Below are 18,167 nucleotides of genomic sequence, written 5' to 3'. Positions count from 1 at the left end.
CTCCTCAACACCTGGAGTCAGTAGCCCACATCATGAACAGTTGTTCATCATTTAAAGGATTATATACTGCCAGACATGACAGACTTGTGGACCTTATTGCTGCTCAGATTCCCTGCGTGGCTGATGAGCAGATCTTTAAACACAAAACTGTACAATCTGAATGGTTCAACTCACCTGCAAACACTTTTCTAGGAATTGCTAATACACCAGATATCGTTAACATCTCTCAGAATGGCAAAACAGTTACACTATTTGAGGTCTCATGTTCATTTGACTTGTTGATGGAGGACTCTTACTGCTCTAAGACTTTAAAATATCAGTCATTGATATCTACCATTGAGAACCTTGGGTACAGATGCCAGCTTATTGTGCTGGTGTTAGGTAGTCTAGGTCATGTACACAGGCTGGTGATCCGTGGACTTTGCATTGGGGGGCTATCTAAAATAAGGGCGAAACAGTTGGCAAAGTACTGTTCAATCTCAGCAACTATAGGAAGCATGTTTATTTGGAAAAGGCGATGTTTCCTGTACCCATAGAACTGTATAATCCATAACAATGTGCGGATTTGCTTTAATCTGTTGGATCATTCAAAAAATTTGATTCCTAATGAAATTTGACTTGTAATGTGGAGTGAAATATAGTATATATAATGTGTGTGTGTGTGTGTGTGTGTTTCTAAAGTCACAACAATAGTGCACCAATTATATAACAATGCAATACAAATGATATTAAGATTCTGGCTAATACAGATAAACTAATAATATTTTTTGTACTTGTTATGGTTGATAACTTATAAATAGCTGATATTATAATAATTGTTTTAAATAAAGTGATGTGAATCTATATTTGAAATGAAAAGTAATGACAATAATAATAATAACAGTAATAATACTAACAATAAATGTGCCCTTAAAAGGTTAGTTCACCCAAAAGTTACTCACCCTCAAGGAATCCTTAGTGTATATGACTTCTTTCAGACGAATCCAATCGGAGTTATATAAAAAATTGTCTTTGATCTTTCAAGCTGTTTAATGGTACTCAGCCAATATTGCAGTGCATCAGTCCAACAGAAGTGAAATAAAATTATTACGTTTTGAATATGGATATTTTCCTTACAAAAACGCATTGATTCGCTACAGGAGGCCTTTGTTCATTTTTTTTAATGGATGGGCGCTTTTTATTTAACTTCTTTTGGACTGATGCATGCAACACCCGTTGAGTGGCATTAAACAGCTTGAAAGATCAAAGACAATTTTTTTTATATAACTCCGACTGGATTCGTCTGAAAGAAGAAAGTCATATACACCTAGGATGACTTGAGGGTGAGTAATTTATGGGCTAATTTTCATTTTTGGGTGAACTAACCCTTTAAAGGGTTAATTTTGTTTTAGCTGATATTATAATAAGTGATGTGGAAATACATTTTAAATAATAATAATGATAATAAATGTGCTCTTAAAGGAAACATTTTTAGCTGATATTATAATAATTATGTAAAATAAAGTGATGTGTTACTATATTTAAAATAGAAATAAATTATAATAGTAATAATAATTAGGGATGCGCCGATCCGATATTCATATCGGGTATCGGCTCCGATAGTGCCATTTTTCTCGGATCAGGTATCGGGCAGAGAGAACCGATCCAAATCCGATTATTTTTTTTATTTTTTTTTAGATTGTGCGAATTATTCTGTGTTACTTCTGAAGCCATACAATAGCTTAATGTGAGCTACATATGAATATTTAAGTCCTTACATTAAAGTTCACACAAACTATTTTCTCCGCTGTGGCTGTCAGTCATTCCTTCAGCCTTTAAACCCTGGTTGCGTTCGGTTACAGCAGTCAGCTCAGTAAAGCTCTCTCCAAGATCATTCTGTGTTCCCATTATACTTGATTTGTAAATACATGTCTATGATTTTGCAAAAAGGACTTTATCTTCTTGCCGGAGTTTAATGTTGTTTTGTTACTTGCTACCGGATGTCTGTGAGAACAAAACACGGGTGTAGAAAAGACTATAAATAGTTTTTAACGTGCACAGTAACTGAAATTTAAAACTGTTAAAAGAAAGGCTCAATAACTGTTGCACAGATATAATACACTACGCATCAATTTCTCTTCACTTTGTGCTTTGCAGTTTTTAACACGAAGCGCTTAATGTGTGCACATTGTAAGCGCTTCGTGTTCATAGACTGTTAACCCTCTACATTACGAGTAAATCACTCACGTATGAGACTAAATCTTCACTCTGGGCGACTAAATGATGTCTAATATTAGCCAATGGCTAATCAGTTCTCATATTTTACTCGCCAGTGTGTGAGTTGGAGGCTGAGTATATGATTAGCACATATATATTTTCACTCACAGAACACTCTGACTGAGCGTTTCAGATTTTCACTCTCCGTCAAGCGATCTGTGATATTTTTCAGTTCATTTGAATGGATGCGCAGCGCACCTGTGTTTGTGTATTTGGCGTAAAGTGTTTCTAGTGTGAAGGCGCACGACTCGCCGCAAAGACCGAGAGCGAGCTGTGATCAAAGCTGAATTTTCAGCATCATTGCTCCAGTCTTCAGTGTCACATGATCCTTCAGAAATCATTCTAATATACTGATTTGCTGCTCAAGAAACTTTCCTTTTTATTGTTAATGTTGAAAACAGTTGAGCTGCTTAATATTTTTGTGATGCATGTTTTTCCAGGATTCTCTGACAAATAGAAAGTTGAAGGGAACTGCATTTATTTGAAACATCAATCCTATTCATAATTAATAAAAGTTATAAAATCTTACTGACCCCAAACTTTTTTGTTTTAATTTTTTTTACATTGCTTAAAAATGACTACAATAATACAGTAAAAATTCATACCATCAGTCATCAAATGCTTGGTTAACACTTCATGGCATGATGGTGGTGGACCTTTATTTCAAGCTCACTCTCAGTTTTTTCAGTGCAGTTTGATTTAAAGGAACACTCCACTATTTTTGAAATTAGGCTCATTTTCCAACTCCCCTTGAGTTAAACAGTTGAGTTTTACCGTTTTCGAATCCATTCAGCCGATCTCCGGGTCTGGCAGTAGCACTTTTAGCTGTAGCTTAGCATAGATCATTGAATTTGATTACACCGTTAGCATCTCGCTCAAAAATGACCAAAGAGTTTCTATATTTTTACTATTTAAAACTTGACTCTTCTGTAGTTACATCGTGTACTAAGACAGACGGAAAATGAAAGCTGCGATTTTCTAGGCCGATATGGCTAGGAACTATACTCTCATTCCGGTGTAATAATCAATGAACTTTGCTGCCGTACCATGGGCGCAGCAGGCGCAATATTACGCAGCGCCTGAAAATAGGCTTATTGGAAGTTACCTACCTTTCAGGTGCTGCATAATATCATTGCGCCGCCAGACACAGATGCGCACATGCTGGTTATTTTACAATGGTTTCCAAAGTGGCTCCTCCAATTAGAATTTTAAATCAGAACAGTTTTACTGTTTGGGGTATTTTGTCGCATTTTTTTTTTTGCAATCTTACCCTGTGAATTGTTCATTAAATGCAAATTTAAAAAATAATGAAATAATTACCTTTCATTTGCAAAGTATTTAATCACTGGATTATCATATTATCACAAAAAGGCATTATAATGTGATTATGTAATAAAGTGTTATTTTTTTCATTAAATTTGATTGAATTTTAATATGTAGTTATTCTACATTTAAGTGTTTCATTATTTATTTATTTTTTTTAATCAAATTTTTATTGTTTTGAGATTGTTTAATATACAGAATAACAGACAAACAATCAGCTTTGCAACAGAAAAACTAAACAAAAAACAACACATGATAAATGAAATAGAATTATATATTTAAAAATAAATAAATTAATAATAATAATAATAATAATTTGGTTAAAACTAATTAGTTAAACTGAAGATTGAATGGCAGAAATATAAGAAACAATGTTTAAAACCTAATATACTCCAAAATATACAAAGGACAAAGACTATACATGTACAAAAGATTATGTAAAAAGAAATATATACCCATACAAAAATCTTGACATACAAACAAGTGGAACAGCATGTTTGATTTGACAGTTCAAATCAAAGCATAAAAAAATGTATTCGCGTGGCGCAGCTGACACAGAATAGCATACGCTGTTTGAGTTCAGTGGATACTCTCCAAAATGGCACCAGGGTGACGCGGAAGAGACGAATTGTTGAATAAAGTCATTATTTTTGTTTTCTTTGCGTACAAAAAGTATTCTCGTAGCTTCGTAAACCCCTGATGTCACATGGATTATTTACCGGCCTTGCTACGTTTCTGGACCTTGATCGTGGTAATTACGTTGCTGTCTATGGGAGGGTCAGAGTGCTCTCAGAATTCATCAAAAATATCTTAATTTGTGTTTCCGAAGATGAACGGAGGTCTTAGGGGTTTAGAACGACATGAGGGTGAGTAATTAATGACAGAATTTTCATTTTTGGGTGAACTATCCCTTTAATTCAAGTTAATAAACCTTTAAGCTTCTCTAAAGTATGAGCCCAAAGTCTAATAGTGTCCTCTCTGGCGCCATGAAGGCGAGCAGTGGACAGTTCAAGATACAAGTCTATAAAAGTGAGAACCCAGTATTGCTTATTAATAGAATGTGGAGGCTTCCATCTTGTTGCAACAATTTTCTTGGCCGCTGTCAAGCCAGCTAAAAAGACTCGCTTCTGCATTTTGTTAAGTTGGATGTCAGAAAGATCATTTAAAACAAAGACAGAAGGGGACAAAGGGATCGAGACATTTAATATAGTGGACAGATTTTCTTTAACCATATTCCAAAAACTGGCAACCCCGGGGCAATCCCAAATCATGTGAAAAAAAGTACAGATTTCCCTAATGTTTCATTATTTTTATATGAAAGTCAAATGATTATGTCTGCCTCATCTTCTCAGGAGCTGCGCTGGTGGACATTGGTGAAGCCATGAAGCAGATGGCTGATATTAAAGATGCCCTTGATATCAATGTGAAACAGAACTTCATTGACCCACTTCAGACTCTACAAGACAAAGACCTCAAAGAGATTGTGGTACAACACTGTTTTCGTTATTTTTTTATTAACCCTTCATTTTAAACAAATAATTATTAAAGGTTCAATATGATTTTACATTTAAAATGTTTTATACCTGAAGGCCTTTTGAAATGAGGTTTGAAAAGATATAAACTCACATAAGATGAATACTCCAGGCTAATCAGGGGCCTAGAAAAGGCTGATTAAATCTGCATGGAGCGCGACACCCCCTTATGGTGGGTGTTATGTTGACCAAACAAATAACTACCCTCTATTATCAGACACTATCATTTACTGATAGCAGTTTGTCCATTTTTAGTTTGTGTTTAAGGTTAGTGAAGTACATGATTATGTCTCATGTGATTTCCTGATAGCATCATCTGAAGAAACTGGAGGGTCGACGGTTAGACTTTGACTACAAGAAGAAACGTCAAGGCAAGATTCCTGATGAGGAGATCAAACAGGCTGTGGAGAAGTTTGAGGAATCCAAAGAACTCGCTGAGAGGAGCATGTTTAACTTTTTGGAGAATGATGTAAGGAAAATTACTAATGAGAACCTTTAATTTATTTTAAAAAGTGATTATTTATACACTCACACACACACGTACATATATATATATATATATATATATTAGTGCTGTCAAACGATTAATCGCATCCAAAATAAAAGTTTTTGTTTACATAATATATGCGTGTGTACTGTGTATATTTATTATGTATATATAAATACACACATGCATGAATATATTTAAGAAAAATATATTACGTTTATATATTAAATATGTTTATATATGATATAAATTATATGAAAATAAATATATACATGTAAATACATGTAAATATGTTCAAAATATATGCTGTATGTGTGTGTATTTATATATTCATAATAAATTTACACAATACATACACACACACACACACACACATATACATACATATATTATATATGCCTTTAAAGGGATAGTTCACGCAAAAATATTGTCATCATTTACTTACCCTCATGTCATTCCAAACCTGTATAAGTTTCTTACTTATGTTGAACACAAAAGAAGATATTTTGAAAAACCAAGTCAATGGGAGTCTCATACAAGTTAAAAGAATCTCATACAGGTTTGGAACGACATGAGAGTGAGTAAATGATGACACAATTTAAAATTATGAGTGAACTCTTCATAACTTTGGGACTGTATTATTGAAATAGCACATCATTATTCTTGCATTCCATTCTTAAATTGTTTTTTTTGAGTGTCCAAATACATGTATATATACTCTGTATGTGCTGCACACTACAAATTATATATATAAAAAGGTGTTTTTTAATCTAAAAATGACAAAATACTGATAATTTACTTGAAATTTACTTTAAAGTGCCCCTATTATGCCTTTTCGAATATTACGTTTTATGCAGTGTGTCATGTAGCTGTATGTGAACATAAACTATCTGCAAAGTTGTGAAGCCGACAGTGCACGATAAATAAAGTTATTGTCTATAAAATAAAGAGTCGGCTCGCAATCGCCTAAACAAGTTGTCAGGAATTCGAATCTTGTTCTGTTACGGCGCTACGTCACAAAGTAACACATTTGCGTAATGTCCGCCCACTTGTTAACACTTGACACTTACTACTGAGAAAGGTCCTGCTCCAGTCGTGCTTGCGAATCAGTCTCTTGTGGATCAGCCAGTTCAACCGTTTCATCATCAGACTCCCGCTCGAATTGGTAAGGTACAATCATCAATACCATCTTTTATATGCACTGACAAGTCTCCTAGGGCCGGTTGCACCAGCTGGACGTACACCCGGTTGTAAGACTAGGCTGGACGTAAAATGCGCTTTAAGTCGTGCGTAGAATTTATACCTGTTGCACCATCTCGGCGTAGTGCTACGTCTGACACTAAATCTTACGCCTAGTCAGAGATAGGTGTAAAGTGAAAAGTCATGATTTGCTCGGACATTATTCGTTTTTAGGATTCATGTCTGTTAGTTAATTATTACTGCAGACGTGAACTGTAAAGTGTATGGTCTTTTCGGGCAGGATAAGCGATATCAATCACGAAGCTCGGTGTAGACTATACCACACTGCCGACAGTAATTGACCTAATAAAAACTATATTGCTGTACAGCATGTAATTATGCAGTAAAATATTACATATGATCTGGGATCATTAAAAGAAACTGTACCACTCGACATCTTGCTTGGAAGGACAGTATACATGCTTGGAAATATTTCACGTCTTTAATTCCATTCATTATTTGTAGCGTGCCTGCCATCCAATAATCGCAGTAAGTTTTGTGCTTTGTTACTTTTAATTAGAAATAAAGTATCAGCTTTCAAATTATGTCAGTTTTATCACAAAATACAAACTATAAATGTGTTTTTTCAGCCACAGTAAGACGTCAGTAAAACTCACGTAAAGTCACATTTACCTCAGGAAAGACATTCATTGTACATAAACTAGATAGTCAGCTAGAAAAAATTTACTTTAGAGAGAAGCATTGTATTACATTCATTATATTTTACCTAACTTGCTGCCTTCATTTTTAATGTTCGTTTGAAGAAAGCTGTCATGGGAATGTGCAGGGAGACTTCAGATATAAAAAAACGCGGACTTGTTAGAAAATGTTTACTCAATAAAATCATGGCACGGTGACTTCACTTGTTGTGATGTCTTGAGCAATTCAGTTTTATATTAGTAGTTGTAGCCATTGCAGTGTGAATGTCGTCTCAGCCATCACTGCGGGAGAATGTGTCAGCATGGACGCGCATTGTCTACACCGGGCGTTGTTGCGACTGATCATAGTTTTAGTTGTTGCAACAGATGTAAATATTTATCGTAAAGCTGGACGTTGCAAAGCCCAGTGTAGGATTTACACCCAGATTTTTTACGTCTAGCTGGTGCAACCGGCCCCTGGGCTGACATTTCATCATGGCAATGTTTCGTTTCCGACTATATATATATATATATATATATATATATATATATATATATATATATATATATAATTATATATATAAAAAGGTGTTTTTTAATCTAAAAATGACAAAATACTGATAATTTACTTGAAATTTACTTTAAAGTGCCCCTATTATGCCTTTTCGAATATTACGTTTTATGCAGTGTGTCATGTAGCTGTATGTGAACATAAACTATCTGCAAAGTTGTGAAGCCGACAGTGCACGATAAATAAAGTTATTGTCTATAAAATAAAGAGTCGGCTCGCAATCGCCTAAACAAGTTGTCAGGAATTCGAATCTTGTTCTGTTACGGCGCTACGTCACAAAGTAACACATTTGCGTAATGTCCGCCCACTTGTTAACACTTGACACTTACTACTGAGAAAGGTCCTGCTCCAGTCGTGCTTGCGAATCAGTCTCTTGTGGATCAGCCAGTTCAACCGTTTCATCATCAGACTCCCGCTCGAATTGGTAAGGTACAATCATCGATACCATCTTTTATATGCACTAACAAGTCTCCTAGGGCCGGTTGCACCAGCTGGACGTACACCCGGTTGTAAGACTAGGCTGGACGTAAAATGCGCTTTAAGTCGTGCGTAGAATTTATACCTGTTGCACCATCTCGGCGTAGTGCTACGTCTGACACTAAATCTTACGCCTAGTCAGAGATAGGTGTAAAGTGAAAAGTCATGATTTGCTCGGACATTATTCGTTTTTAGGATTCATGTCTGTTAGTTAATTATTACTGCAGACGTGAACTGTAAAGTGTATGGTCTTTTCGGGCAGGATAAGCGATATCAATCACGAAGCTCGGTGTAGACTATACCACACTGCCGACAGTAATTGACCTAATAAAAACTATATTTCTGTACAGCATGTAATTATGCAGTAAAATATTACATATGATCTGGGATCATTAAAAGAAACTGTACCACTCGACATCTTGCTTGGAAGGACAGTATACATGCTTGGAAATATTTCACGTCTTTAATTCCATTCATTATTTGTAGCGTGCCTGCCATCCAATAATCGCAGTAAGTTTTGTGCTTTGTTACTTTTAATTAGAAATAAAGTATCAGCTTTCAAATTATGTCAGTTTTATCACAAAATACAAACTATAAATGTGTTTTTTCAGCCACAGTAAGACGTCAGTAAAACTCACGTAAAGTCACATTTACCTCAGGAAAGACATTCATTGTACATAAACTAGATAGTCAGCTAGAAAAAATTTACTTTAGAGAGAAGCATTGTATTACATTCATTATATTTTACCTAACTTGCTGCCTTCATTTTTAATGTTCGTTTGAAGAAAGCTGTCATGGGAATGTGCAGGGAGACTTCAGATATAAAAAAACGCGGACTTGTTAGAAAATGTTTACTCAATAAAATCATGGCACGGTGACTTCACTTGTTGTGATGTCTTGAGCAATTCAGTTTTATATTAGTAGTTGTAGCCATTGCAGTGTGAATGTCGTCTCAGCCATCACTGCGGGAGAATGTGTCAGCATGGACGCGCATTGTCTACACCGGGCGTTGTTGCGACTGATCATAGTTTTAGTTGTTGCAACAGATGTAAATATTTATCGTAAAGCTGGACGTTGCAAAGCCCAGTGTAGGATTTACACCCAGATTTTTTACGTCTAGCTGGTGCAACCGGCCCCTGGGCTGACATTTCATCATGGCAATGTTTCGTTTCCGACACGCGCTGTACGCGTTAGACCAATCCAGAGCCAATTTTTCTACGGCTCTGGACCAATCACAAAGGACTGCGCCATCTGACCAATCACTGCAGTGAGGGCTCACGGAAAGGAGGGGTTTAGAGAGCCTGATTCTTTGAATTGCTTCGCACAAGTCGTTTACGAATCATTTAGAAATGGCGTAAATTTAAATCTATTTTTTGAGAAAACGAATGTGTTTTTTGACCTTGCATGCATGTAAACCTGTTTTAGGAGACTCGTAAAACAATATTAGCAACCTTAAAAATGGCATAATTGGGGCACTTTAAAAGATATACAGTGGTGGCCAGAATTATTAGAACACTAGTATTTTCACCAGCTAAAAAAGGGTTTAAAGTCAGTTATTTCAGTTTTTTGCTGTAGTGTGTCAGTAGGAAATATCAGCTTACATTTCCAAACATTCATTTTGCCATTAATTGTAATAATCCAGTGAGATCTTTGTTTGCACAACAGCCAGTGCTCCACACAGAGATCTGATCTGATCATCATCAGTCTGTCTGCGATTACATGAAGAAACAGAACAAACTGAGACAGACTCAATCCAGAAGAACTGTGCCAACTTCTCCAAGATGCTTTAAGAAACCTTCCTGCAAAGCTACAGTACTGTTAAAAGTATTAGGCACTTGTGTAAACATGTTGTAAAATGAGGATGCTGTCAAAAATAATGTAATACATAAATTTTTTAGGATTCATGTCTGTTAGTTAATTATTACTGCAGACGTGAACTGTAAAGTGTATGGTCTTTTCGGGCAGGATAAGCGATATCAATCACGAAGCTCGGTGTAGACTATACCACACTGCCGACAGTAATTGACCTAATAAAAACTATATTTCTGTACAGCATGTAATTATGCAGTAAAATATTACATATGATCTGGGATCATTAAAAGAAACTGTACCACTCGACATCTTGCTTGGAAGGACAGTATACATGCTTGGAAATATTTCACGTCTTTAATTCCATTCATTATTTGTAGCGTGCCTGCCATCCAATAATCGCAGTAAGTTTTGTGCTTTGTTACTTTTAATTAGAAATAAAGTATCAGCTTTCAAATTATGTCAGTTTTATCACAAAATACAAACTATAAATGTGTTTTTTCAGCCACAGTAAGACGTCAGTAAAACTCACGTAAAGTCACATTTACCTCAGGAAAGACATTCATTGTACATAAACTAGATAGTCAGCTAGAAAAAATTTACTTTAGAGAGAAGCATTGTATTACATTCATTATATTTTACCTAACTTGCTGCCTTCATTTTTAATGTTCGTTTGAAGAAAGCTGTCATGGGAATGTGCAGGGAGACTTCAGATATAAAAAAACGCGGACTTGTTAGAAAATGTTTACTCAATAAAATCATGGCACGGTGACTTCACTTGTTGTGATGTCTTGAGCAATTCAGTTTTATATTAGTAGTTGTAGCCATTGCAGTGTGAATGTCGTCTCAGCCATCACTGCGGGAGAATGTGTCAGCATGGACGCGCATTGTCTACACCGGGCGTTGTTGCGACTGATCATAGTTTTAGTTGTTGCAACAGATGTAAATATTTATCGTAAAGCTGGACGTTGCAAAGCCCAGTGTAGGATTTACACCCAGATTTTTTACGTCTAGCTGGTGCAACCGGCCCCTGGGCTGACATTTCATCATGGCAATGTTTCGTTTCCGACACGCGCTGTACGCGTTAGACCAATCCAGAGCCAATTTTTCTACGGCTCTGGACCAATCACAAAGGACTGCGCCATCTGACCAATCACTGCAGTGAGGGCTCACGGAAAGGAGGGGTTTAGAGAGCCTGATTCTTTGAATTGCTTCGCACAAGTCGTTTACGAATCATTTAGAAATGGCGTAAATTTAAATCTATTTTTTGAGAAAACGAATGTGTTTTTTGACCTTGCATGCATGTAAACCTGTTTTAGGAGACTCGTAAAACAATATTAGCAACCTTAAAAATGGCATAATTGGGGCACTTTAAAAGATATACAGTGGTGGCCAGAATTATTAGAACACTAGTATTTTCACCAGCTAAAAAAGGGTTTAAAGTCAGTTATTTCAGTTTTTTGCTGTAGTGTGTCAGTAGGAAATATCAGCTTACATTTCCAAACATTCATTTTGCCATTAATTGTAATAATCCAGTGAGATCTTTGTTTGCACAACAGCCAGTGCTCCACACAGAGATCTGATCTGATCATCATCAGTCTGTCTGCGATTACATGAAGAAACAGAACAAACTGAGACAGACTCAATCCAGAAGAACTGTGCCAACTTCTCCAAGATGCTTTAAGAAACCTTCCTGCAAAGCTACAGTACTGTTAAAAGTATTAGGCACTTGTGTAAACATGTTGTAAAATGAGGATGCTGTCAAAAATAATGTAATACATAAATTTTCTTTATCAATTAACAACTATTAACTACATTAAATCAACATTTGGTGTGAGCATCCTTTGTGTTTAAAGCAGCTTTTGCCCTCAGTGCACTTGTGCATAGTTTTTCAGCTAGCTTTGCAGGGAGGTCTCTTGAAGCATCTTGGAGACGTTGGCACAATTCTTCTGGATTGAGTCTGTCTCAGTTTGATCAGTTTCTTCATGTAATCGCAGACAGACTGATGATGATCAGATCAGATCTGTGTGAGGAGCACTGGCTGTTGTGCAAACAAAGATCTCACTGGATTATTACAATTAATGGCAAAATGAATGTTTGGAAATGTAAGCTGATATTTCCTACTGACACACTACAGCAAAAGATATAGAAATAACTGACTTAAAACCATTTTTAGCTGGTGAAAATACTAGTGTTCTAATAATTTTGGCCACCACTGTATTTTTGTTTTTCTAGTTTTATGGATAAACCAATTTGCCAATTTAAGAGATATATATCAATCTTATAAACAAATAATACAATTGTTTAGATTTAACAATGTTTTGATATTTTTATTGGGGAAAACATCAAAATACTTATTAAGAATTGTATTTTATTATTATTTTTAATTTGTATTTTTTTGCAGTGTAATTTTATTTCAGCTTCAACGCAGCATTTACCTTATTCATTTGAAAATGTGATGCATCCAATGGGGTGGATTTGAACTTTCGCTGTCTAGGTATATTTTTCTTTTGCTCTGATATGGGGTTTACCTGCCTGCGGTGGTCTTATGTGTTTTTTTGAAACACAATTTTTCTATAAACTGTGACTCTCTTGACTGCTACTCTTATGAATGTCCTCTTTCTCTCTCTGGCCGTCTCCGTTTACAGACTTATTGTGATCTTAGGTATCATAGTAAGTATCGAGGGTGTTTTTTAATGGGTTTCGCTCTCTCGCTCCTTCAAGTGCTTTTTTTTTTAACAGTGGCTGTATTGCACTAAAGCTTTAGAATAACACACCCATTGATGTGCACATTTTATTTTTGTGTTTTTTGGTTTTAGGACATTGCACTTTCTAATGTATCTCTTTCTGCCATGCCGAGAAATACAAAATTTTTATCAGTCTTATCTTATGGAGTGCTAAAAAGTATATATATATATATATATAAATATATATTGATAGGGTTCACAACTTCGTACTGTATATAACAAGAACTTTTTGCTCGCCTGTGTGGTTTGTTTGACCGATGTCATCCTCTGAATGACATTTTAAAATTTGCAGATGTTAAGGAAACATTGTCTAGTCGAACCGTCCTGTGCTTGTCAGCGGCAGTGAACATCTTTCTAATTCGGACCAATGTAGTTTGAACTGACAAAATTGTGTCTGTGTTTGTCCCCCAAAAATAGACTGTATTCCAGTAATGTCGAACATTATTTTTGTTACTCTGAGCCGTATGTTGTGCATGAAATTGAACTTTGAATGACTGTTTTTGTTTCTGTATTGGACAGATACTGCCATTAACCATCAAAGATGTTTTAAGATCATTCCCTTTTGACTTGTCATTCCCTGTTGTATTATTTTTTTTTTGGCCAAATTAAACAGTCAGAGAGCAAAAAGGGAAAAAGCTGTTTGACACAAATGATGCCTAAAATGGCAACGTGTAAATTCTGTGCCACTAACAGCACCAAACTGAGTTCCCAAAAGTACTGTATTTTTGCATTCTCTGAAGAAAATGTCAGTGGTGAAAGAAATTCCCTCTCAGCTGTTGCAATAGATTAGATAGGGAGCCTATCAGGTCCAAACCATGCAGTCCAATCTATCAACTATTCAAACTATCATTCAAATATATCTTATTTTACTGTAGATTTAGCAGCAGTTGCTGAAAATCAGTGCAGGAAACAGTGGCACTGAGTAAAAAGATCAAGGAATTTTGGAATGAACCTCAGATCTTTTGGATCTTGGAATTTTAAAAATAACTATAGAGATTGTTTGGATATTTTTATTCAGCCATATTTTTTTTTAGAAACATTTACCTAACACTCCATTGTTTGGAAAAATATGTAGTTTTGCCCCAAACCCACACCACTGGTGGAGCTAAACGTTCATTAGTCAGACCACTCAAACAAACTGTTTTAAAAGTACCACAGAGTTTACAATTCTCAGGAAGTTAGCATATTTACATACACTACCATTCAAAAGTTTGGGGTCAGTAAATGTTTTTTTTTTTAATTATTTATTATTTGAAATTTTAAGTTTAATTTTGTAGAAACATGTTAAATTGACTAGAAGTGACAATTAAAGTAAAGACAATTGTTACAAAATATATTTTTTTAATAATTGTTCTTTTGAAAAGCGTCATGGACCAGCACAACTGTTTTCAACATTACTACTAATAAGAAATGTTTCTTGAGCAGCAAATCAGCATATTAGAATGATTTCTGAAGGGTCATGTGACACGGAAGAAATTCAGTTTTGATCACAGGAAGAAATTACATTTTAATATATATTAACATAGAAAACGGTTTAAATTGTAATAATATTTAACAATTTTATACACTATAAAACATACTGTTTTTATTATATCTCTAATAAAATAAATGTGATCTTGGTGAATATAAGAGACCCCAAACTTTTGAATGTTGCAGTGTCTAATTATCTCTGCACAAAATACTGGGATATGATGAAACATTTTAACATAGAAAAAAATACACACGGCAGCTTTAAATTCAAAAGTTAAGAGATTATAGATAATGTCCTTTTTGGTAAATGAATGATCTGATTCTCAGAAACAGTATATATGACAACTATTCCAGAGGTCATTATGAAAACAAGAAATTGCTCGACTTGAAAGAAAATGTGGCACCCCAATAATCTCGATCTCGGACTTTAGATGTAGAATAGCTCTTCGCTTCCAAACACTATTACTAACTCCTGTACTAATTTTAGAGTTCTTACAAAACTTATATTCGAATGTTCATCACTACATCACTGAGTGAAAGGAAAGGCTGTGAATAGTTTTCTTTTTGCTCTCTGGCATAATTTATACACAAAGTGGTTTATAGATGTTGTAAATGAATATATTATTACACACTGTATATTGCATAAATAAACAACGTGGAAATATTGATTACATGTCACGACTGATAGTACATTTTATTTTTAAGCTCATCAAAACACACGAGTAGCAGCTGCCTTCAAAAACCTACCAACAAAAATAGCATGGTAATCAAATTTAAGACTCTTCGAATTGTCCATAATTGAGTTTATATCCAAACCTCAGTGCTCCTCTGCTTTGATTTTCTTCCTTTGTTCGGTTGCGATTTACCCTTGAGCGATTGTGTTCCTCTGCAGGTGTCCTTGTCTTTCTTCATCGAGCAGTTCCCAGCGCAGGTCCAGTCAGGTTGAGGGTTCACGACTAGATCTAGGGTAGGTAGAGAAGTAGTGCTGGTCATGTCTCTGAAGGTTAGCGAGGCTATCGACTGTGAGTCTTGGTTTATAGCGCCGAATCCCCTCCAGGAGCCGTCCTTGATGAGCTCCGACTTCTTGATCATCTTCCAGCCCAAATGATTGAGCTCTAGGAAGTTGAGGAAGATGCAGAAGACCCCAACGCAAAACATGAAGATCAGGAAGATGGTTTTCTCGGTGGGACGCGAGACGTAGCAGTCGACCTTCTGCGTGCAAGGCGTCGCCGTGCACACAAAGTGAGCGGGAACGTGGAAACCAAAGAGGAGCCATTGAGCCACCATGAATCCGACCTCCAAAACGGTACGAAAGCACACGTGGAAGATGTAGTACTTGGAAAGGACGCCTGGGGAGCTTTTGGACGGAGCCCTGGCTTCCTGCAATGGCGGGGGGCTTTGGTTGGCAATGCCCTCGAGGACATCAGCAAGACTGAGATGTTTGTGTGACTTGATGGAGCAACTATCCGAGTCGCAACTGCGATCGTACGCTTCCATCGGCTGCTCGCCTTCTGGCTGCTTGGACAAGTTATGCCAGGTGTAGATGATGAAGCAAAGCGATGGAGTAGACACCGTGATGATCTGGAAGACCCAGAACCGAGGCTGCGAGATTGGGGCGAAGGCGTCGTAGCAGACGTTGGGACATCCCGGTTGAAGGGTGTTGCATACAAACATCTCCTGTTCATCCGTATAGACGTCCTCAGTGGCCACGGCCACGATTAACAGGCGGAAAATCACCATGACTGTGAGCCAGAGGCGTCCGATCATGGTGGAGTGCTGGTGCACGGCATCCAGCAGCCGCTTGAGCAGCGTCCATTCTGTCATGTCTCTACGCACCAGCCTCCTGAAGTACAGCACCTGAAATAGATCCACTTTAGCTCTGTTGCCAGCAAGGACAGCCGTTTTCATGTTACAGCTCTGGCCGGAGAGCCAAGGTGCCACCACTGCTCCCAGCCATCCCTTTCTCCTTCAGAGATAAGGAGCGTGCCGTCCACTTCACTTTGGTCACATGGTGCCGTTGCTTGTCTTTGGAGTTCATTTACAAACTGCTGGAGAGACGGCACTCGTCCTGCTCTTGATAGCGTTAGCAGATTACGTTCTTTTCTGATTGCCGCCGTACATGATAGGATGGGTTCCACACTTTTAAAAATACGCCACAGATAGTGGATACGTCCATGTGCTAATCTAGTTTGTATACTAATCTTATACTTTAAACTTGGCATTGTGTACTATGAATATTGTTGGCGCTTATGAGAAATTGCTTGTGATGTGGCTCATTTGTAAGATGCTTTGGATAAAAGTGTCTGCTAAATGGATAAATTAAAAGTGCTTAATTTTGTCAGAATTCAAGTGACTGTACTGGCTAGTGGTTGTCCACTTTGTCAGTCATGTTTTTAACTTTGTAATCTATTTAAATCGAGTTAAAATACACTACCATTCAAAAGTAAGATTTCTTTAAAAGGTTTTGAAAGAAGTTTCTTATGCTCACCAAGGTTGCATTTATTTGATGAAAATACAGTTAAAATGGTAATATTGTGAAATATTATTACAATTTCAAAGAACTGTTTTCTATTTAAATATATTTTAAAATGTAATATATTCTTGTGTTGCAAAGCTGAATTTTCAACATCATTACTCCAGTCTTCAGTGTCACATGATCCTTCACTTTGTGTGGAAACGTGAACCATCTTGGAATAGAAAGTTCAGAAGAACAGCATTTATTTAAAATAGAAATCTTTTGTAACATAAAAGTCTTTATCCCCTTTAAATCCCCAAACTTCTGAATGGTAGTGTATCAAATGTTTTTACCGGTATAAGATAAAGATTGAATGGTATAGGATGTCCTGATGCTGATGATATTGGTTGTTTACAAAAGCGATAGCTATTTTGAATGTTAAACTAAAATAGAAATGATAGCAGTTATCTTCATGCTATCTGCTAACTGGCCCCTTGTGAATATAAGAGCCTTTAAAAGGTCTGACACGAGTGGACTTAAGAAAAAGAAGAGACAGTAACCATTGGGAATTGGAGACTGTGGCTCTGGTTCAAAACCTAGAGGCCAGCTATGAAGACAGAAAGGCAGCTTACTAAGTAGCCATTTGAATGATGTGGAACACTTTTAGCCAGCATCTCCATGTGTCATTTAATTGCACTTCAACTATTAACATAGATTTTAATCACAAAACCTTATTTTTAAGTTTGTCTTTATAATACCAATATCGTTTAAAAGGCCATTTTCTCAAAAATGTCTGAACCTTTATCACACAGGCACATGGGTAACCATTAACCAACACATTTAATATGCAGTTAATACCAGATTATTTGCATGTAGTGTGCGGTAGATGTTTTGTTACATAAAATATGGCTGAAAAGAATAAATAACATGATACATTTAGTCAGGTTTATGCTTAGAAAACATGATAATGGTCAAGATACATTCTCTGAATTTTAGCTTCCAGCAATTAATGATCTTTTAATAATCAGTGATTTTAACAAGTTTTAATAATCTGCCATTTTTTTATGGATAAGATATGGTTAAGAATACAGTCATGCACTACAAATCTTACTTGTGCCTGGTTCATCACTTTTTCCTAGACATTTAAGGAATATTTCATTTGT

General features: G+C 36.2%; 2 protein-coding genes and 1 long non-coding RNA gene across 3 annotated transcripts in view; 1 reads left to right on the top strand and 2 right to left on the bottom strand.

The window, feature by feature from the left end:
• LOC107574562 (uncharacterized) overlaps positions 1 to 371 on the bottom strand; it is a 22,149-nt gene extending 21,778 nt beyond the window's left edge. The window contains exon 1 of the long non-coding RNA XR_001607689.1: positions 206 to 371. This is a non-coding gene — a long non-coding RNA (uncharacterized lncRNA). The remainder of the gene's footprint in view (positions 1 to 205) is intronic.
• A 4,194-nt stretch (positions 372 to 4,565) lies between these two features.
• LOC107574558 (endophilin-A3-like) lies at positions 4,566 to 5,610 on the top strand. Its single transcript, XM_016261010.1, has 3 exons — positions 4,566 to 4,608; positions 4,932 to 5,065; positions 5,422 to 5,610. The coding sequence occupies exons 1-3, from the start codon at positions 4,566 to 4,568 to the stop codon at positions 5,608 to 5,610; spliced, it is 366 nt and encodes a 121-aa protein (XP_016116496.1).
• A 9,743-nt stretch (positions 5,611 to 15,353) lies between these two features.
• On the bottom strand, positions 15,354 to 16,789 carry LOC107574563 (gap junction delta-2 protein-like). The gene has a single exon (XM_016261013.1). It carries the CDS (start codon positions 16,455 to 16,457, stop codon positions 15,354 to 15,356), a length of 1,104 nt encoding a protein of 367 aa, XP_016116499.1. The 5' UTR covers positions 16,458 to 16,789.
• Between the last annotated feature and the right edge of the window lie 1,378 nt (positions 16,790 to 18,167).

This window comes from Sinocyclocheilus grahami, unplaced genomic scaffold (genome assembly GCF_001515645.1).
Source record: "Sinocyclocheilus grahami isolate Dianchi unplaced genomic scaffold, SAMN03320097.WGS_v1.1 scaffold2268.1, whole genome shotgun sequence".
Classification (NCBI taxonomy): domain Eukaryota; kingdom Metazoa; phylum Chordata; class Actinopteri; order Cypriniformes; family Cyprinidae; genus Sinocyclocheilus; species Sinocyclocheilus grahami.
The sequence above is the reverse complement of the archived record's forward strand: the minus strand, read 5'-3'. Positions and strand labels throughout refer to the sequence as shown.

Excerpts from the sequence above, each read along its gene's own strand:
- LOC107574558 (XM_016261010.1), top strand. The coding sequence starts at position 4,566 with ATGAAGGCGAGCAGTGGACAGTTCAAGATACAAGTCTATAAAA. Across the intron at positions 4,609-4,931 it reads CAAGATACAAGTCTATAAAA|GAGCTGCGCTGGTGGACATT; the intron begins GTGAGAACCCAG and ends TCATCTTCTCAG. Across the intron at positions 5,066-5,421 it reads AAGACCTCAAAGAGATTGTG|CATCATCTGAAGAAACTGGA; the intron begins GTACAACACTGT and ends ATTTCCTGATAG.
- LOC107574563 (XM_016261013.1), bottom strand. The coding sequence starts at position 16,457 with ATGAAAACGGCTGTCCTTGCTGGCAACAGAGCTAAAGTGGATCTATTT.